We start from the raw sequence: 23099 nt of genomic DNA on the forward strand, positions 1-23099 counted from the left end.
GATGTAAACTGAAACCAATGATAATTATATGTACAATGCCCTCCCGTCACAAGATGCTTTCTAATTTGTAGAATCCGTAGAGTACGTGCTGATCATCTGAAATAATCTATTTAAAATCAACATCATTATCCAATTCAAAACCGTGCAAACATTAATGGCTGGGCCGGACACCCAAGTGATTAACACAGCATGTAAAACGAACAGAATAGTTTTGTTAATGATTTCATGTCAACAAGCAAAACCAAAGAACGCTCGTGTTCCTGACTTGTCATTCGTGCATTACGCTCATTTTATGTAAGTTTAGGGTTAATTGGGACAAATATGTAACGATAAATACTTAAAAAGTGATCTTCCACAGCACAAACTCCCAAGCCATCGGTGGGATTTATACCCGCGAACTCTGCAAAGAGACAGAAACGATCTTGGTTATAGAGACTACCAGCGAAACCGGAATTCTGGAGAATGATTAGATTTTCTGCATAGACATCACATAAAGAATGAAAAAAATTTACTTCCACCATCACCCAGAGCGTCCCTCATTGAAATTCAATCCCAGACTCATGGAAACCAAAATAAAAAACCAAAAATGCAAATTAATTCGCATTCCAAAGTGGCCGGCGTGCTCGTCATGGTAAACGAGGAAAGAATTAAATCACACGAAAAATCGGAACGTTAAGGTAGTACGGGCAGAGAGCTTGCGCCGAACCAGGAGGCTTTCCCAAATAAACCCACTCTTCCTCACATTTTGCAAGCCCGATGATCTCCCACCATGGGCTGGCTATCTTCGGAGCGAGCGAAGAACATCAAGAGCCACGGGTACTACCTTATGCAAGTGGATGAGGGGGTGGGGAGGAGAGGGTCGTGGGGAAGTGTGGTCGGTTCGCGTGTGACTCATGCGTCGAGACCGAGGGGGGCGTGGGGGGAGGGGGACAGGGCCCAAGGGGGAGGGGGCTGGAGGCTTGGCCCGGGGCGGAGCGGGGAGGAAGAGCAGACACGCAAAGCCGCCCCTAGACCGACAATCTCGGGGTCGCCAGGGGCACTGGATTGGGCGGGCGGGTGGGGGCCAAGGGGGAATTCCCTTCGCCCCCTTTCCGCCCACTCCTGACTTCCTTTATCCTACTTGGCACGCCAATCCCCACATCACGCAGACATTAATGAATGCGCACCCTTTCCCACGTCATCATTGAATCGGACGCTTGCGATATATTTCACGGACGAGAGCGACCAACGCTTGGGTTGCATAGACACTTTCGGCTCGTGCCACTCCTCCTGATCAAAACCGGATTTCTTATCAGGGAATTTCATCTCATTTGGATAGTGCATCCGCCTTCAGAGACGCCGGGCCGAGGAAATATTGGGCCAGCGCATACAATGTAACTGAAATATGCCTCAAACCTGTCATGCAACACTCATCTGAAAGTGCACGAAGGGTCTAGGGTTAAAAACCCCTTGGCTGAAACGATTCGACATCTGCATACTGCGCTTGCGACAAGCTTCGGCAAAATCCTTTCTCGCATATACCTCAAATTCCCGTTTCTTGACATTTTTCGACGTTCTAATGACCTTTCTCCTACGGTAACACAATACCACAATTTATTTGCGAGAATACCTTCACACTCAATGATATAAATCAATAATTAATTTTGGCGGCAAACATTACGCAGGAGTCATTCTCCAATCATAGCAAAAATATTACAAAATAAATAAAAAGACAAAGTGGAAAGGTTTACCGTTGAAAATGTGTTTTCTAAAATAAGTCATCATAAAACCAGTGTCACAAGAATGATTTTCTGTCGTAAATATAATTGTCATTTCCTTTTATGTTGTGATGATATATATTTACTTCCGTTCTTTTAAACAGTGTAAATATGTTTACATAGAAGTTTCAGAGACCTGATAAAAATTGGAGTAAATATTTATCAACAAGTGTCTTCGTAAAGTCCCACCACCAGAGCAGAGTTTTGCCGACATCATTACACTATTGCAAATATAAATTGCCGAAAACCGGTACACGAAAATATACGAAACTTCAACTAAATAATGAGTGAACAAATTGAGAGCTCTTTGACCATTCCTAATTGATTAGCGCTCTAATAATTGATTAGGCACGTTTTGTATGCATATCGCTGTGAGTATTAACGGTAGGACATTTTAATGTGCATGATTAATGCGTGCAGCAGAGATATGTATTAGCAGAAAGAAAGAAATTACAGACGCAACCGTTTGCACTTTGCCGAGGATTACATAGTCATTCATATCCCTAGTTTGCTGAAGCCGTACTTTTCACTATAGATGACTGCCAAATAGTGCACTTTAACTGGGTTGCTCCGAGAAAAATCTGAGCTAAGTCCTCGCTGAGTCCCTGGTATGCATACACGTGAGCCTATTAATCCCGGCTCAGCAAAATAGTCTCGAACTATCTTTATGTTAATAAAAAACTCTTCGGTAGGCCATTAATTGTTACTGCGCATCCTTGTCAAAGCGTAAAACTGAGGAAACCCACATCTCCAGAGAACCGCGGTGATAGCTTCGATGGAAAAGACGTTTTCTGGAAAACGTCTAGCAATACTACGCATCAATGTTAAAAACAAACTCTGGGTAAGGAAATAAAAGACAACTGATTTCAAGACCTATATATTTCATTTTTTGACTCCCTTTGAATTACTTTCGTGTCGCACGCTCATTGCCTTCATTGTTGACGCACCATAACTTTGCACCCACTCACACCCGTAGAACTTAAACACTACCGGTTATTATCGGCCGAGTTATTGGCGTGAAATTTCATTTCCTCTCAACAATACTGTTCCGCAATGGCTTGCCACTGCTTTGAACGAACCGAAACACGACTTCATGAAATGAAAGAACTTTCAGTAAGTTTTAATTTTAATCGAGCACTTAGTAAGTCCATTATCGGCATCAAATTGTAACCTATAAAAGCGGTTGATTTAGGGTCTTCACTATCACACTGCAGCTTAATATGCCATTACTACTGCACTTAAAGGTTTAAAATTTATTTGGGCCGCGACAGCTGATTAAAAATCCTCGTTTACATTGCATTGGTTAAGTATCTGACTGATATTATGGAAAGAAATATCGTACACAGTAATTAAAAAAGTAATAACGTTACCAGTGACAATCAACTATCCTGGCGTGTGGCGCAGGGCAACAGTGTCCAAATGGGAGTCTACTTTCTTCCTCTCATTTCCGGGCGAGGAGTTAAAAACATAAGGGGGAAGAGAAACGTGTTCCCAATTAAGGTACGGCCACGAGAGATGATAAGGGAAGGCAATTTAAGAAATATATACCAACTGAAAACGATGATTACCCCCCTCACTCCTTTGCTAACCTCCGTGTGGGTGGGGGCGAGTGCGGTGGCAAACAGGGTCCAGGATTGAAGCGGTGAGGTTGCAACTCGCGGAAAACAAGTAGAAAGGCTACTCGAAGCACTCGCCAAGTGACCGTGGAATTAAAACTATTTTTACGCTACACGCTGTAAGCGAGCAAGAACTGGGAAAGGAAAATCAGAGGGAAGCTACCTCACACGAGTTTTTCTAGAAGAGCCCGTCTCTTGTCCTTCGCATCTAGGTGGATCCAAGAAGTCGTATTTAGTTGAAGTTCGATGATAGAGATGACTGATTCAATTAGTTCCTTCCTGTTTTACCTTCACTAATGCATTAAAAAACTACTTTCATTTTGAAACGCACTGCGCAACCTTTCTAAAACCTCAAAGCAATTCTGACATGTCATGACTTAGCTGAAATCATCATTTTTTCAAATAAACGAGCATAAAACTTGAACAAGTGACCAGCTTCCATCAACACTCTACTGCATATTCTGCCGTAAATACAATTTTGGCCAACAAAAGTGACGAATAAAACATTCAATACAATTGGTTTTGTGCACACCCTTCTGACGCTCCCAGGATGTTCGGACAAATATATGATTTTTCCTAAGGTTTTCCCTCTCCAAGATAATATAATGACAGCTAACGATGAGTAATTAACAATTAAGCCCTGCCCATAAATTTCCAAGGACACTTCCATGAACCACTGAGATAAAATTTTTACGGCCAAGAAGAACGCATTATAATAATTTTTCGGTCAAAATCATTAAGAATCATAGAAATATTTTCACATTGCCAGAAATACAGCCTTAGGCCTTTGTTTCATGTAGCTAATGATCATAGATTTAGTTAAAACTTTTACTGTTATAAAATTATCAAAACAGTTTCTAAAATAACGTATTTATCTCCTAACAAATTATGCACACTGGGAAAGCCATTCATAAATAATTAATAAAAGACTTGGGTACTTTACACAATTGAGGAAACAAATTTATATGCCTTCTTATAAAATAGAATGCCTTCCTTAAAGCTAATTTCAAGGGATTATTCTCTAAATGTTTAAGAACATTAAATCCTACTTGGTTTTCAGCTGAACAGAGACAACATGAAACTGCGTCAAAATTGTAACAGATATTTTCTCCAGTCTTGAAATCAACACCACTCCCATCAAGACACCTCTTTATCATTTCACTTTTCCTAATTCATTTCCTTTCTTAATTTCTCTTCCATTTCCACTAAGAAATCAATTAAACTTTTCATAATCCAAATAGTGAACAGAGCTGAAGGCAAATTGTTACCTTTAAGTTTCGACTTTGATCACTTCGGAAAACAACAGCAAAATGAAATGCTGATAATTATGAGGTTGCAAGACATGCGAATACAAAGTGACAGCGAGAAATTCGCGAGAGTATGCACTGTTGTCACGGACTGTTCGAGGAAGCTAATGAGATTAGAGCACTAAATGACTCTTTTGCTTCGACCTAGACGCGAGCCCAGATCCCTAGATTTCTGGTCAAATATTTCGACACATCCTAACGCAGAGGAAGCAAGACGCCATTCTTTCGATTCGAGTTCCCAACCAAATCGAAAGATTACTGCCACTGAACATTTCTCGCATTTGAACTACGAGTGCGTTTTGATAGAATACATTTACATATATAAGTGTATCTTTATGCTAATGTTTGTGCAAAGAGATTTTGAACAAGGGCAACTGAAAATGAGAATTTTCATTTGCAATAATAAAAATACAACAGTGCTTTTACTGGGCAAAAGTGGGAGTTTAAAAATCGAGCATATGAACAAGGAAAAATTAAAAACTTACTTTTTTACTGCTCATATATTTCTAACTTGCGCAGTCAATTCCAGAAAGTTTGCTACTAAATGTAATAATAATTAAGTTCTTACTAATGTCCCTGATTAGTGACGGTGGGGAATGGAATACATCCCTAGTGCAGTGTAATCACTACCTTAAAAAAAGCTGTAAAATCTTGTACAATTTTTGCCCAAAAAATGTGGATATATATAAAAATTTGAAAACATAAACCGATAACTCACGCACGATCACACCATCAAAATAAACGGAGCCCACTCCAAATTAGGACCAATTAAATTAATTGTATTCAGCCTCTTATAAAAACTGCGAATAAATATTCAACGGCGAAATACTTCAGCAAAGCTTTTTTATGGATCCCCTTAATTAACTCGACGATATCCTTATGTAACATTTAAACGAGTATTTTAACTTGTGCTACGATTTTAACTACCATTTCATACTTTTTTAACAACAGAGCAGTAAAAAAATAAGTGCCATGATGAATAAAACAATTACACATGCATTGAAGCTTTAAGTACACGCTCCTTCGCAGAATGCGGAAGAACTCATTGTAATTTTTGAATATTATACCCTGGAAGGTCAGACATAATCCTTTTTCTTTAGTAGTCGTCACCTTTTTTTGAAGTACGATATTCCTAGACATTAGTATTATTAGATATACTAACGAGTACCACGGAAAAGGGTAACCGTACCTAACGACTCATGAAGACATCACAAGACCATAGGGGAGAGTGTGAAATACGCCATCGTCATTCATACAATCAACAGTCCGGCTTTGAGCGATCAATTCAAAGCATCTCAAATCAACTGATCTCAAGGAATTCCCGCATCACATGTACGTAAAAATAACCCCATGTAGTAGGTCACGTGAAACTGACGAGTTCTCCCTACCGGAGGCTTACATTTCAAAATCATTGGTCGCAGTTTACTCCCACATTTATATTGGCCAAATAAGCAAATCGATAGCGATATATAGGCACAGGATGTGGTTCAGCCCGCCTGGGAACACCGTTCGCCTCTAACCACCCGCTCTGCCTCGAAGCCGCGCTCGAGGAGTTAAGAATCCTGGGGAAGCTTCCGCCTTCGACAGGCCGCAGAATGAAAACTTCCACGCTTTCTGTAAACAAGTAGCTCTCATCCGAGCCGTTCTCTCAGCTTACTATTTAGAGAATTCCGAGACGGAATGGGACGGGGAGGAGGCGCGATGGCAGGAATGAAGCGGGGGGCGTTCTGAGGAAGGGTGTGGGGAACGTGGCCAGGGCCTCTTGATTCTCCGGCGCAGTTCCCTGTGCCTGGTCCATCACACGGAACTCCAGACCAAAATCCATTCATTCAGGGTCCCGATATGATCGAACAAGATGGAGGGTATACTCGGACAGGAAATTCATGGATGGCAGTGATTTCCAGTTCGACAAGGCTGGCTACGCCACAGCTGTCGCTCCGGGTCCCCGCGTTCCGCCGCATGGATAACACGGCGATTGCTTGGCTAACTCATCTATCTTAGCTCACCCATTAACTATTCCGAGAAGGATGTGACATCGTGTCAGGAGGTTGAGGAGAGAGAACGGAGCATTTCGGAGTCCTAACCTACTAATGTATTAAGCGTTCTTAGGACAGCACCACTGCTACGGAACACCGTAGATATCAAGCACAAATCAACATCATCTTACTGTAGCCAATTATGAATGCATACATTTGCTCTACATCATCAGGTTCTGCTGCATTGGTACTTCAGAGAGGATGAAAACAATCACCCAGAGAGAGGGGGAAATGAAACACAAGTCATGTAGTTTTTCTCACTTTATCGTTAACGGTAAGTCGTCACATGCGTCGACGGCGTATTCTCATTAAGATAGTCCGTGATGCCTACAAAGAAGACGATTAAATGGAAACAGTGAAATATTGCAGGCAGCGTGATCTTTAAGCGTCATGCAACAACCTAAAACTGACACCGATTTCATTCTCTTATGCTGCAACTCTACCAATGGAATAAGAGGAGAAGCAGCAAAAAGCCGCAATAGTGTGCCATGGCATTGTAAATGAGCCACTGGCGCACGAGGCCTTTCCTGAGAGACAAAGTCTGCCATGGAGTAATTTAGGTGCGGTTCAATCAAAGCACTCTTACATTCTCAGGCTATATTACCGCACGTACATTAACATCGATGTGCAAAAGTAAATCAAGAGTGCACACGCACCAATTCCTCGGTCCTATGAAGCAGTGGTTTGTCTGTCAGAAAATGTAGATCAACGAATGGAGATTCAATGTTCATTTAACTAAAAGTAATGAATAAACAAGAGGAAGTGCAAAATTACCGATATACCGAAACATACCTTTTTGTAATAACAGAACAGAAGTTGCATGCCATCACAGTAAATGTACAAAACTGGAATAAACGAGCATCAGAAACTCTAAATTACTAACTTCTATAACTAAATATCAACGTTCAATTAAATTACCACAAGATACTATTCCAAGCTAAGAACTGGCAAAAAGTCGACAAACAATACTAATTCTCCCTCTTATATGAAAGAAATTTCTTAGTTCACAACACAAAACTTACTAAAATAGGGGTTCATAAACTAGAGTAGTTGGAACAGTTAACCTATCTCGTAAGTGCTCTGAAGCAATATTGTCAGCGTAGTACGGACATGAGGAGAAGAGTTGCATTAACCGAAGAAGCTTTCAGGAGGAAACTTATGACAGGGACGCTGAATTAGGATGTTAAGAAAATACTCGTCAAGATATGGGGCGCAGTTTTGTACGGCGCGGAAACGTGGCCATTGAAGCAGGATGATATGCGTGGACTGGTGAAAAGTTAGGTGTGAGGAAGGATAGAGAAGATTAAGTGGGCGTAAAGATAACGTGCACGTCCGAGGAAGCAATAGGTGGGGGAGGAGAGAGGATGGCCGGGAGAAATCCAAAGGAGGCAGGAGAAAGATGGATGCGGAGCACATCGATTGGCAGTGGGATGTTGAAGACTGCAGCAGAGGTGAGAATGTTAGGCAAATGAAGAAGGGGCAAGGACAGGACAGGGATGGTGGATGGAATGTCGGGAGGAAGGAAATAGGTGGAAATTAGGGGGGGGGCTAATTTTAGTGTGCACATCAGGTTGTGTCTTATTAGGAGGCGCGACGGATTTGCCGCTACACCGTTTGGTAGCTCGCGTGGGTCCAAACCCTAACTTCACTGCTGGATCATCGATTATAATATGAAACAAATGAAGTTTCACAAGTTCACAGATCACAGTCATAGCTTTGACGGGTGGGCAAAATAATTCACCGGAGACATCAAGCTTCGCCGTGCATTAATGTGGTGGGCGGGGCAAGGTACAGTTAACGCATATGAATGAATCCGGTGGCAAAAATTGGCAAGAATATTCATTAGAACGTGAAAATGAACCACATTCGAAATAAAAGACAAAGTGATGAGGGGATGCCTTCCTCGTTTGTTTTCACTCACCACCTGGGTATCCACCTGGGTATCTCGTGACCGCAAACTCGCTCGCATGACTCGGCAGACTGGTCCGATTGGAGAAGAGGCATCGAGGCGGGCCTCCATTCGCCCGAATATAGAATAGCCGAGCAGGCGTTATTCGATCACGGTGCATCGCTTAACAACCACTATAACGGAGGCTTCCGCAAATATTTCCCCAAGTGAATATGGTGCTTGCTAATCACATTCGACAGTAATTATTACATTATCAATGCCTCGTATTGTATTTATCCTGGAACATTCTCAAATCAACATCATCGTTTTAACTTCAATTTCACTGTTTGGATAATATTTTAGATGCGCAAATGGAGATAATTCCTCCTCATTACTAAGTGTGTTCGATTTTTTTTAAATCTCCAATGGGAGGTTGTTAGGTATTTTGCTTTCGTGCGAATCCATACCTAACGAAGCGAAGAACAACGGTGATGTTCACTCAAAAATAAGATCGATGGAATCACTTAGGTGCAAAAGTACCCCACCATTATTTTGAGGTTTTTTGCCTTATTTTGCAATCTTAGGTGTCCTTAATAAAAAAGCCCCTCAGGGCATCAATTCATGCGTAATCGTGACCGTGCGCTTCTGCATTCTAAAGTACGGGGAAGAGATGCCTTCGCTTGGCGTTCCCACGGTAGGGCAACACAATGACGAGACCAAAACCAAGGAGTGAACAGAAATAAAGACTTGAGGCGGAGTGACCACTGGCCACCAAATAATCCCTTCGAATACCCTAAAAATCGCTTTCGAAACAACTTATGCATTACGTTGGAGTTAAGGCCCAAGCCCTAATGATTAAAACTTCAAGCCCATCGGTGAAAACAAACGTATTTATTTCCAACGTGCAGAACGACTTTCAAGAGAGAATTCCATTCGGATGAGAGGAATAGAATTTCCACGATACCGGGATGAGTACACTAGACCGACGTGTACGGGAGCGGCACCAATTAGGTAGACATAATTGAAAAGATCATTAAAATTAACTATGTGGTAGCGTATTGATTTACGAAAATATAAAAAAAACTCACATGCGTGGATGGTAACTTAACAATAATCATTTATTCCGTATTCGTAGCCACGATAAAAGTTTTACTTGCCAACGGATGCAAAAAGAGATAAAAACTCCAGAAGTCGAGTGCTCTCGGGATGATTGGGCAGGGGAGAGAGAGGGGGGGACAAAGCCGAATGTACAGCCGTTGGCACGGGCACGGGAGAGGATAGAGCCTCCCTCCTTTCACGTCACCCCTCCGTGTTCCTTTCGGAGGACTTGGCTTCCTCAGAGGAGATCACAATTACGGTGAACACAAAGGCTTATTTTGCTAGCTGAGATTTGTCCGGGGGAGAGTGTAGACGAGGAAAGCAAGGGGCCATTGAAAAGGTTGAACAGCGGCCGCTGGTCAATGGCACCCACATTCGTTTAATCGAATTAATAGTACTGCGAGACTCACTGTTCGACACTCAGTGGCAACAGGGAATAAATAACCCTTCTGTTCGACCCTCCCCTTCACCTGGACACGCGACGCACTGATTTCATCTTCATCAACCAATAAATGAATCTTTTCCGAGATATATTCATACTAGCATGGACCTTACACAGGCCAATCCTCTCAATTATTCTCCTACTCTGCAATGTGAAAAAGGCCATAGAATGTTTCATTACGTAGATATCCATCTTCATTCAAAATATTTAGTTCTATTACTGTAAAAAAAATGACAAGAGCATTTTTAAGGCCAAAGCGGAGAAGCACCCGAAAAGAATATTGTTAAATTGGGCGGATTGCCTAAGACCCAAGACGGCGGGGACTGTAATTTTGTCTACGATACAGCGTCCGTTGATGGAAAGTTAAAAATGATGCGGTAGCGCACAGAAGTCTCCAACGGCGAACCGTTATAATCCAAAACCCTCGTCACCGCAGAAGCCGTCAATATATACGTTTCTCCACTAACACCCGACGCTTCTGTCATTTCATTTTTATAAGACTTTCAACAAAGCCCTGTCAATGCTATGATCATGGAAACAAGTGCATACGAACCAAAGGAATCCCCCAAGATTAACAGCCTTTCTCCCCCGCAGTTGACATAGAGTCTCTCGTTTCATCATATCCCCTCTAGTCTCCTGATTTAGGGGCGGGGATTTCGAATCAACCCGAAGAACATAGAAGAGGACTTGGAAGCTCTATCGCTTGGATTGCCCTCAATTGCATCTAACTTAAGCTCTTCGATTTTTCTCCGCCCGTTCACACCTCAAGAGGCGGTATCTTCCCCATTCCTCCCCGTTTGCCACAAATCGTTCCTATAAAATATTTCGATGCCGTTTCACAACCTATTTGCCCATTCCTTTTGGCTTCTTCGAATTAGACAATCAATTTCCTCTCCTCTCTCGACCAACGCACAAATGCATCCCTTGTCTGGCTCCCCTTCCAAAATGTTAGTCTCCATTATTTTCCGTACACAAATCCCGCTTAACCATTATCATAGTTTTTACATTCTCATGTAGCGATTTACTTACAACCTAGTGGCCATCGGCGTCAGTAGGCATGCGTCTTTGGTTTCACAAATTCGTCGGTATTATGGCTACAATTGAGTATATGTTGGTTATATTAGTTGGAAAAAAGCCGACGTTTAGACCATAATAATCGTCTCTTATCGAATACATTCTAATGCTTGGATGAGAACTTGGAGAGTGTATGCCGCGGGACGCATGCCACAACATCACATCTAAATGGGAAGCTAGTTCAAACACGAGGCGAACGCGGCCGATCGGCGGTACGGCAGCCGCCCAATGGTTTGCTTTTGGAAGCGATGGAATATATAACCTCCGCCGCGGCACTAGGGTTATTTTTGAAAAATTTAATTTGGTTGGAAATGACGAGGGTGAAAATTCCCAGAGAAGAGACTCCTCATCCGTGGAAGTCTTGGCGGAGATAAAAAATAAACGAAAATTCCCCAGAAATGAATAACCTATCTGGTGATGGAACACGAGTTGATGTACATCAAAAGAACGAGTATATAAGCATAACTGGAAAATGATAAAAACTTAAATAGTTCTAAATGTTGATGGAAGGCGTGAAAAAAAACTACTTTCGAAAGATTGAAAAGGACGTTTTGGGAACGATAAGGGAAAACAAAGAGTCACGCCGTCAGAAATGGTGTTGGGGACCTCAAAGGCGAAGACGGTGGGGGGCAGGCGCCACGAGAGGTAAGGGTAACTGTTTCCAGATCAATGAGATCGCGTGGATACCAGTGGATAGCATTTTAGCTTGGCATGCATCGCGTAGATACATGCCAAATACAGAATACAGTTAGAAAATTCATTTGGTTAGAAAAATAACGCTGTGTCGTTTAAAACAGTACCTTCTCTACTATTCAAACACCAATTTCTACATTAAATATACAAGTGATAATTTTTCTATTCACGTGATGTATCACAGGCGAACGCTTCCGGTAAATCGTGCGTGAGAGATTGAGGAGTAATGAGCAGAGACGTGACGCACCGCTAATATCCCTGGGACAATACGCGCTAACTTCGTAAATTACAACATTGATTTTGCCGAAGGTTTTGCGCGTTCCGATGACCCCTAGCCCTCACTGACGGGAGTAATCAGAATCCCTCCCGGTAGGGTCACACATTCACGTCGGGCAGAAGGGTAGAAGCCAGGCGGAAGATATTCCTAGCATCGTCCGTTCCTCGAGTCGAAAGGAGCCTGACCCAAGCCGCCATGTCCCGCTGAAAGCACTATCGAGGAAGACAACGAGAAACCAATTCATTTCTTTATCTTATGATGGAAACGAGTTTCGAAATGAGTCCCGCCAATCATGGTAGTCTACAGGGCACGCCGAGGAAGCGACAGCGTTTCATAATTAACGTTCAATCCGAGAGGAGCCCGCTGTTGTAGTCATGGACATTAGGGGAGGCCACCGACAGCCGAGGTCACTTGCGCCATTAGGGATGCGTGGATTATTCGGTAGGGTTACGATGTTCAGGGACTGGAGGAAAGGTGGAGAGAAACCCGGCACTCTGAGCGAACGCTAATGCTGACGCCGGGTTTCTCTAAACCTACCCCCATTATCGAAGAAGCCACCCGGAAGGGGGGGGGGGGGGAGGACACCCGCATGAAACCAGATAACACCTCATAGTTTTCAGGGAGGAAATTGAAACTACACTTACGTTTCCGTTCAGCGGACCTAGATTTAGTGACCTAGGTCGGGAAACCCGACCTAGATGAAACCCATATCTCTCACTTCCGCCGCGGGTGGGGAAACAATACACTTAGCATCCTGCTGCTTAGGCGCTCAAAAAAATAAAAATAACTCGTGGCCAGGGAACATGGCGCGTGGAGGGGACTCGTTTGGGCGGGGGTGGCGGAAGGGGAGATGTGGGCGGAGGGTGGGAAGATGTGGGCGGACACGTTCCACCGGATGAATGGTGACCCGGAGGCGGCGGCTATCAGGTATACACAGTCATTATGCACGAAACCCTGCGAATCATCAAACGCCATCGAACCTACGGCCAATTAAGAACAATGAGTAGCTTTTTACATCTCCGTTCCGTCGTCTGAGCAGTCGTCGCCGACAGTGAGCAAAAATGATTCGTTTTCGAAAGTGAATCAATTATTATAAAAAAATAGTCTCCGATTGCTGATAGTTTGATTAGAGGTACAAATAAATGAACATTTATTCGATAGGCCCCGAAAGAAAATCATTTCTCTAAATCGACACATTGCCCAATAAAATCGAACAGGAGGCCCTTAAGAGGAACCCGACCGGAAAACCACTTCCTGCCGGGAGTGTTCGACCTCTGCAGGACGACGAAAATGAGTTTCCACTCAGCACAGGCTGGGAGTGCCCAAGTCGTCGGGACCTGATCAGTACTTGCTTGGCGGGTACCAACATTGTAAATATCCGACAGTTGCTGTCATTATGCTGTCTAGTTAGGTTACCACCGTGCTCGCATCGAATCTCCAGGAGCACAACAATTAAAAGGAAGTTTTTTAACTTATATTCTCCATAATTTCTGAAGACTATTCAAATTGACATAGTTAAATAAAAACGATTTCTGACAATTTATTGTTTCAGAAACTTGCACAGCGGTTTTACGCAATCACCAATGTGCTTTCGGACATTACAGATAGAATATGTTTTTATCTTAGTTTAGTAACCATGGGCTCAAATGAAATTTGTCACAAAATTTCCAATATTTTGCTAATTTATTTGCGTCCGCAAAAAATTAACCGAAATACTCATATATTTAGTATTCCATATATTGTATAACGAAGAATATTTCAAAAAGGCTTGTGCTCTTCGACGGACCAGCCTACCAGGCGCCCCGGAAACTTACGGAAAAACGTTACAGCAAATTACTTCAACAGAAAACATGTAAAAGGGACATATGGTAAGTTTTGATCATGAAGATAGTACTTCGTCATAAATTGAGGCTCTAAATTTCGCAGATAAATTTAATTGGCTTCGGAGAAACATACGAATGCAGAGAATTCGCAAAACGTTCCTGAACCTACTTAATTAGGGGTAAACATTTTTGTGATGTGTAATAATATGTTACTCGCTTACATATTATGAAATATGAAAAATATGACCACTTCAAATATGAAATAAAACAGAAATAATTTACTTTTCTCTGAACTTGCCATTGAGACTTAGATTCCATCAGGAGCACTATCACAAACGCGTTCTTCCGGCAGATGATAGCAGTTTGGAAATAGGCGTTTAAATAATAAGGCACGCATATACAAAGTAAGTTTAGTTAACTAATGCTTTGATAGTTTATAACTCTACGGTCACCTGATTTGCCTGAATTAGCTCCCGTTTACAATGCGTTGTGGAAGTGTGGCTTTTTAATCTGCTCGAGAGGCTCTCGCCCATCAACGACTCCGAGGTTAAATTCAATTCTCATGCAACCATGGCATGAGACACACGCCAAATACTTAAAAAGAGGACATTGGGTTCCCCGCCATATTCCGCTGCTTTCGTGCTCCTGTGAGACGCTTTGGATTCCACGATGATTCCTCGATGGAGCAAAGCCAAAGAAACAAAATGTTCACGCGTATTATGATGAATGGCACGGAAGTGTTATAATGAGGAAAATTCAAGTCACTGCTGCTTGACCCACCGTCGCCTTAAAATAGCGCCAAACAAAAAACGCAAACGGCTAATGAAATACGAAGGGGGAAACAGAAATTGGAGAATGACCAAGTGAGATTTTTGCTATTGGGGAAAACTTGAAAGATCTGACTCCCGATTCCTAAGTATAACCCAGACCGGGTAACAACTCGGGAGGCGGAGCGATGACAAAAGAAAACCATAGCGCGACCGCGAAACGTGGGGGAGTGGAAGTAAGGGGCGGAGCGCGGGAGGGGATGGGGGCGGAGGGCGAAGGATTCTCAAAGGCGAATCAAGCCGTCGGGAGCGGCATTTCAACAGAAATTATTTTCCGACCCAAAACATTTTCGACTCTTATAAATGAGGAAAGAAACACGTTTCGATGCATGCGGAACCGACGAGATGCGGCGAAATTTACCCGAGGGAGCCGGGGGAGTAATGGGGGGGTTCGGGTTTGGGGAGAGGAGGACGGAACCGATGGCGAGGCCGGCAGAAAAATCAGCAAGGAGTGACGAGGAGGGGCGGGGGGAGAAGGTGCAAAAAGAGCATCGGAGAGGGCGGTTGGGCGGGGTACGGAGGGACCATGACGCCTTTCCACTCCGCGAGATGTACCGTCGGGGGGAAAGAAATTGAAAAAAACACCGGAGCATAATTATTCGCGAGGGAACGCCTAATGACGGGATCTCCCCTCAACGGGAGCATTCCCTTCGCATTATTCAATATCGCGCCGAGGCCACGCCAAAGAGTAGAGCGACAAACAAAGAAGGCGAGGGTCGCTTGGGTGCCGGCCTCAGCTCCTCCGCCCCTCCGCGCCCGCTCCCTTCCCGCCAAACGGCCCCAACCAACGCACCTTCATCTCCGATTGGCCGCGGTGCCGTCGGCTATCGATCGGGGGGAGGGAGGGGGCTTTACGGCATCCTTTCGTGAGATGGCCACGAGAAATGGAAGATGGTATCTGGCGCGTGGGAGATGGAAATGCGAAAAATAATCAATGGGAAACGAAAGATGGGGCGATCATTCCCCACCAAGGAGAGAGAGAGGATCGATTCCATCAAGCATCATAGTTACCTGAAGCTACTCACAACCGATACACATGAACAATCATTGTTTCACATGAAGATGCTGCGGCAAATACGACATCAACAGTCTCGTCAATCATATTTTTAAAGATTGCAATTTGACTACTATGCCAAAGACTAATTTTAATTTTACTATGCCTTCGTGCACGTGGAATAGATCTTTATTGACATATGCAATATACTCAAGTGACGTACATGCAATAATGACATTATTTGAAATTTGTGTACAGAACTATTGATTACGTTAGTAATATTTCATCATGATACAAAATCATGTGGGTCGCGGTAGTCCAGGGGTAGAGCGTTGGACTACTGACCGGAGGGCCCGGGTTCCCGGGAAAGCCTCTCTGGGCACCTGCTGCTCCACCCAAGCTATGGAATTTTTCGGGTACCAGATCGTCCTGGGAAACCATAACCGGCATGGGGAATGGAACTGGTCCCCCTACCCTGACGTGTGAATTTCACACGCCGTAAAAAGTGTTGGGTTGACCCAACGACCTTCGGGTTGATTATTTTGTTCTTTTTTTAATACAAAATTATACAAGAAGTGCCAATCGTCACTCGCATAGTGGCAGGATGACCTCGGGTTGCCTGGCAGGAACACTTAGCAAGACCAGTAACTATTGGAATAACTGGACGACAATCAAAACGTAGCGGGTTCAGCTGTCGGCTGTTTCAAGCAATATGGGCATCCAGCATGCACAGGAATGATTAAAATTGCAGCAAGAATAATAACCAGGGCCGGCCGACAATTTTTCTTCAACGCAAAGACACGCTTTCCTCCCTTTTGGGAGACCGAATTAAATGATGCCAAGATGTCAAAAATACGAAAAAGAAGTGCGCACCGCAGACGAGCAGATTTTGCGCGTCAGGAAATACAGGGAAATAGAAAATGGCCAGAAACCTCACTACTTAAAACCTGGACGGCGACAAACGACAGCGAGTACCCTGGCTGAAAATCATTTCATTACACGAGTAAGTAACTAGAAGATGGAGATGGCGGAAACGTAAAAGCACGGCCCGGGAGAGCGGCAACATTACACTAGGAGAAACCTGCGTCCCAGACGGCAAATAGGCGAAGCGGCAAATCCATCCGACCCGAGCGACTTGAGCGTGATAACGCGGGGACGGAAGGCGAGGGGGCCGAGAGCGGAGGGTCGGCCGGCGGCGGGGGGGGGGGCAGGGTGGGCGCGGAAGGCAGCGGAGGGACAAAAGGCGGTGGAGGGGCCGACCGATGGAGAGTGTGCCTTTCGCGCCATTCTCAGAATCCAAGTCGACGCATTTCGTGCTCCATGCTCAGGGCGAGACGAGAGGATTTGGTTATTCATTCAGCGGCTATTTATTATACCACTGTCAAGCACTGACGAAAACGCTTTGTAGTTGAAAAAAATGCAGCCAGAGCATTGAAATTCACTCGACATTGAAAACCACCACTCTTCCGTATTTTTATCTATATAAACGGAGAGCAAAAAAAATGTATATAATTATTCGTACAGCAGTCTCTACCGTGTAGAAATCTGTCGGAAAAATTATATCATCTCATATTAGTTTCATTACGGTTGCATTTTTTTAAATCTTTAGTATATCTTTGACTTGATAATTCAAGAAAAGATTTTGTGATCGAGGCGAAAATTATCAACTGACTTATACGTATCATTCGCCAAGTTTCCTTTGCCGAGTATTCAACGCTGACTAGGGGCATTTCTCTCGACGGTACTAGAGAAAATCGTCCACGGAACGTAGCCGTTATCGATTCAGTGACGCCCTTCCGCACAATGAGCGAAAAAATCGACTACTGCATGGGAAGAGACATCTAGAAGAGTGAGGTAGGAATGGAATGGCATTGTGGGGAAGCTGCAGTCGTGATAATGGATAGTGCACGTTGCTAGGCGTGGGCAAAGGAGGTCGGGGGGCGTCGGAGGACTGGAGGAGATTTCGTAGAAATGAAGTGGGAGGCGATGGAGGAGAATGGAAGAGGCTGCCATGTCCACGGCGTCAAAATACACCAATAGACAACGAGTTTCGTGACAAATGAAATACATGGCTTCAAAGCATTGGGCTACAACACAAAAACAGCACTGCTGTTCTCCGCCCAGCCGGACTAAAGCCACCTTCCATGCAATGCTACTCCAACAAGGCGAAGGGGACAATCATGTTTTATTGGTTCGCACCTTCTTTCTCTTTACCTTCTTCGAAGCATGATTGTTTCATAGTTTATTACCCGAAAGAAATAAATGTTTACACAAATTAAACAAACGTTGTCTTAAGACTTCTTAAGAATCTGGGATTACATAAATCAAACCAATGAAAGAGTTCCAATATATTGCAAAAGAAAGAAGGTACTAGAACTGTAGAAGAATTTTTCTTCATATTATGACGCTCACAAGGATTTTTCCTTTAAAAAAATCTTTTTGCCCAAGCTTTCGACCAAAATAAAGTTGCATCGTATGACTATAAAAAAGCCTTTTCATACCACTGCGTCATAATGCTAGGCATTCCTCTCTAAGGCATTCGGGGCATATTTTACAACAAGCTTCATGCAAATACGGCAAGCTACAAGAATTCTCTTACCTGTAACTTTATCTCTGATGAGCTTACAGCTCTCCACCTCCCCAATCGAAGAGAATAGCGATCTAATTTCCTCCTGCGTCATTGTCTGAGGAAGATAATTGACAATCAGATTCGTCTTGCTTTCTTCTTGCTGAGCACCCGTATTTGTTTGCGACGAGGAATTGTGTGAATTGGATGAGGATGAAGTGGATGAGTTGTTGTGCAAGGTGCCATTCTGCTGCGGCACCGTATCCATGCCGTTTTGCATCATCACTACTCTATCCCAAACCTGCAAATGAAACAAAAACAAGCCGTGTTATAAACAGCAGAGCAAAAACAATTATGCGGCTACAACTAATACAAATTATTCATTTCCATTATGACGGTGCCCAGTTATATCACATGATTTGCCAATCAATATTAACCAGCAGAACGTATTCCCTTTGCTATCGACAAATGATGACGTCAATGGAATTCTTACGCCAGAGCTTACGAATCTTTCACTCGGTCCTCACAAAATATAGAAGAAACCAGGAAAAACTACGCCCGACGACCGCGGGAAAAATGAGTCAACTCGCCAAAAGAGAAGGTCCTTAAAATACACCGACGCCGTGCGACGGGACGGAGGTGACGGGACTCTGGACCCGAGAGGAAACAATCTTAAGTAGACATTCATTAAATTACGATATCGAGCATCTGTCGGCGCATTTTACATTGTTAAACCCTACGCCATGGAATTAAGGTTCGCTTACCCCAAAGTAACGAACTTCGGGTGAATAGGTGGGGTAGAGTAGTCGAAGTTAGCGCATGCATGCGTAGCTCGAACTAAATAATTTTTTCGACCAAATTCCCAGCACACGCCATGAAAATAGTGGGAGCCGAAACAAGGCGGACTCACAAAAGGGCCTCCACGCAAACCACCAATTTAAAAGGGAAATGCAATTTTTTAGGAATCCCGCAGACTAATAGTCACCCCAAGTGGCGAGTGTAGCGATAGACGCCCGCCCAACTGCCCTCTCTCTCTCCACCCTCTCCCCTCCGCCCTCCCCACACCATTCCCCTCCCTTTTGCTGGGAAATCGATAGTAAGTTACTCTCAGGACATAGATATCCCTAAGTAGTCGTGCCCCTTTCCTAGAGATCCCTTAACTTCATAAAAATCAAATTTGCAGGAGAGCATCCCCGAGTAAATCACGGAGCGCGGAAATCTTTTACGTAATTCGGTGCCGCCACCAAAAATAATCCGCGACTCAACGCAGGATTGCCACGGCTTGGGTGGAGGCCTCGGCAGTACTACCAATCTCTCTGCCCTCCGCGGACATCCTCGCTTCTAAATAGATATCGAAAAGGGCACATACCTTTTCCGGCATTGCGCAATCACGACTCAATATGACTTTCCAAAGCAGAGACAAGCGGCCGCCTTCGTCCGAAACCCTTACGCCAATCAATTCACGCTCTCCTGCCGTCAGCCTGGACCGGAGTGAGTATAGCACGAGGAGGGAGAGGTTAGAGGCCGTAGTTTGGGAGGGGCGGAGACGACAGGGAGCGTCGGAGGGGTCGGGTCGGCGTGGTGGGGGATTTCAGGGGGGCGGAGATTTGGGCGGGGGAGCGGACAGGGAGGGAAGGGGGAGGTTCCGTCGTCGCACGAGAGGGGGGTCGAGGGGGCGAGAATGAAGGGAAGAAGCCGGCGCAGAGGGGCAAGAGTGTGGAAGTTTGGTGTGCGGGGAGAGGGGATTCGGAGAGGGAATTCGGAGAGGGGTCGGGGGGATTTCGATGAAGTGAGGGAGCTGAGGGAAAAGGAGCTGGCAGCTGGCGATGTCGTGTTCCCCCCCCCCCCCCGGTACCGACTCCCTCGCCTCCCGGTAGACACGGCACGCTCTCTACATCTGTCGAACCAAGAGTCGTTCCACGGCTTGTTCAAAATTTTGAACTATGAAACGTGAACTTCCAATCAGAAACCTCGAAACGCCGCAAGTCCTTTCAACCGAAGGAATCCTTTGAGGCACTTGGAACATATCACAAAGGCGAAAAGAAAACTCAAATGATAGTAATTCCAAAATGTGCCGAAGTATTACTTCGGAAGAATTCCCCGCGTGCGCCAAAGAAAAATAAATATTATCAGTCATCGTGTGATGAAACCCGAGAATAGTTTTGCGTCACGGGGGAACGCAAAAGCTCGGCGAGTGCTTTATTAAATAATCTACCGTTTCCGGAAAAACAAAGGTATTGAGGAGAATCCAGTTCTATGAAATATCTAACGTTTGGATTTGGTTGGCTGAACACAGCTGCAGTGCTTCACAACATTACTGTTGCTGATTCGGCCACCTTCAAAACTGAATTCAGTAATTACCTGCTTTCACCCTAAATTGACTCTTACTGTTATCGAAAATAACTAAGCATAAATAAACAGAGGTTCTCCGTTTTAAGTAGATAGAACTTACGGTTAAAAGCAACAAGATTCCACAAGCCTGATTTTGGACATTCACGGGGGAAAAATCACAACCACAATATTCCACACAGACCGTAATACTATCTATAGAATGCGTAAAAACTAACATTCAACGCACAGATATCATTGCGAATGAGGGGATGGATTCGAAGTGAAGACATTAAAAGGAAACTTAGCGGGAAATATGGCACAAGTGACTAAAACAAATATTTTTACACGCTAATTTCAATTTTCACAGCCTATACTGTAAGAATCAACTAAAACTGACAAAGAAAATTTCGCGCAAACGAAGCTCACGTCACCGGTCTAAACACACGCGAGTGCTGTAAACCGCTCTAAATAGCAACTGACCTATCACAATTTTATCTCGAAACGAAAATAACTAAAACTTCAGATGTTTGCATAGAATAGGACCGCTTTGAATGTAGTTTTAGAGGGTTGGCGGAACTGCGAAGCGCGCTGACTCCCCCCATGCGCGGCTCAAAGAATCTAGCGGGCCTCTCAAATCTCGTTCGACTCGGAACAACCGCCGGCGGTGACGCGAGGGGAGCAAGACGCGACACGTGCCGATCGAAGGCGGTGGGAGCAACTCGTGCACACTTTAAGAGAAACAAGAAGTCCACCTTCCCGGCGGAGAAATCGTACCTAGCACAGTCCTCGTCAATGCGGCTCCCCGTCAGATAGGACTGACTGCTAGCGTCGACGCTCGTGTTGTGGAGAAGCGGCCGCGCCTCACCGGATGCTGGAGGGTGACGTTTTGAAGCGATCTTTTGCACTCAGACGGTGGGAGGTGACGGTTATGGAACTCCTAGAATACCGACTGGTGTTCTTCTGCCCCACACTTGGTGAAAAAAGGAAGAACTACCACACCGTCACAACGGGCGCCCGGCTGCAACTAAACCCGGGAGCTTCGCGCGGCAGGCCTACACCCTTACACCCCCACACCCCCTACCTTCTCTATGACGCTACCCCCACCCCTATTTTTCATCCAACCCCCGTCCCCCCTTTCCCTCTCGAGCGAGCCCGTGGCTCGTGCCGTGCCGTCGCGCTGGCTGCCTGGGCCCGCCCCAACCCAAACTCTCCTTCCGCCCCTCTCCCGCCCTCCCGCCCCACACCCACCCCCGTCCCCCACCCCTCCGGCCGCACGCATTTTCTTCCACAAATCCCCCCAACCCTTTTGCAGCCTCCATTTCAAACCCCTTCCAACCTTAGGCCTACTGCTTTTCGTCTCTGCGGCCTCCTCCTCCTTGGCGCCGACTGAGCCAAGGTCCCCCGCCTCCTCCTTGGCCCACACTCGGCTCGCTTCGGCTTGTTCCGTGGACAGAGTCGTTCGGCGCAGGCCGATAGCACCACCACCCCTTGTTCCTAACACTTCGGTCCCTCACTGGCCGTGAACATTACTCCATTCAGTCCCTCACACCACACCCCCGGTGGCCGTAGTAACTTGGTCCCGTTTTCTCTCACGGCCCTTTCAGGGAATTTCATGAAAGGACTGGAATGCCTAGCGAAGACAATTTCTGGGAAGAGTTGCGTAATTCTCATGCGTGGGAGATGAACTACAGGCGATGGCGTAGGATGTCCGGAGGAGGGAGCTCGATACGATTTTTTTGAATGAAAATATTTGAATCACGTGCACATTTTTATCGGCGAGGATGCGAAATCACTCAGTCAAATATATCCCTCAAAACTTACAAATATAAATGCAAATAAATCAAAACAAACTTAAATGATATGAATTAAGCTTAATATTAAGTTCAAGAGATATTCAGCTGGTGGATGCTAAAATTAATAGGCATGGATGCTTCCATCCCCGTTAGACACTCCACCTAAGACCAGGCTTAATCCTAATTAATTTAATCATAAATCGTAGCAATGTAAAGAGTTTCTCTCTCCCCAGCGCTAAATGGAGACATAAGTCAATTATTTAGTTCCGTTCGGGTTTATTAATTTGTGAAGAAGCAATTGCCCTTCTTCCAATTATGCTGTTACGCATTTCCCATTTGCTACCAGTTTCACACCAAAATTTCTACGTACACAAGCACTTCAAAATTGAAATTACAATTTCACTTCCGTAGAAATTTACAACAGCGCTCACACAACCATGCAAGGCATAAATTTGTAGAAACGTTTAAAATTAAATTATCTTAAACAGCTCGTGCCAAAATACATTGTGTGTTGAAATGTATATCATGCCTTTCATTAAAAAAATATAGCTGGGAGTTCATGCAAATGGAAATAGAT

The 23099-nt window shown here is 44.5% G+C and overlaps 1 protein-coding gene across 20 annotated transcripts in view; it reads right to left on the reverse strand.

Moving 5' to 3' along the window:
* Positions 1-23099, reverse strand: part of fne (found in neurons) — a 92578-nt gene that overhangs the window by 64111 nt on the left and 5368 nt on the right. For 12 of the 20 annotated variants that reach the window (XM_071584068.1, XM_071584071.1, XM_071584078.1 and 9 more), the window contains 2 exons: positions 18432-18699; positions 338-400 (listed from right to left, as the gene is read on the reverse strand). In XM_071584068.1, the coding sequence (XP_071440169.1) occupies positions 338-400; positions 18432-18681 (313 nt within the window). In that variant the 5' untranslated portion in view covers positions 18682-18699. Of the gene's footprint in view, positions 1-337; positions 401-18431; positions 18700-21503; positions 21736-23099 lie in introns of those variants that run through there. The other 8 variants (XM_071584081.1, XM_071584076.1, XM_071584080.1 and 5 more) reach the window with 2 other exon arrangements.

Source organism: Hetaerina americana, unplaced genomic scaffold (genome assembly GCF_022747635.1).
Source record: "Hetaerina americana unplaced genomic scaffold, ioHetAmer1.1.p SCAF_16, whole genome shotgun sequence".
In the NCBI taxonomy this organism is placed as follows: domain Eukaryota; kingdom Metazoa; phylum Arthropoda; class Insecta; order Odonata; family Calopterygidae; genus Hetaerina; species Hetaerina americana.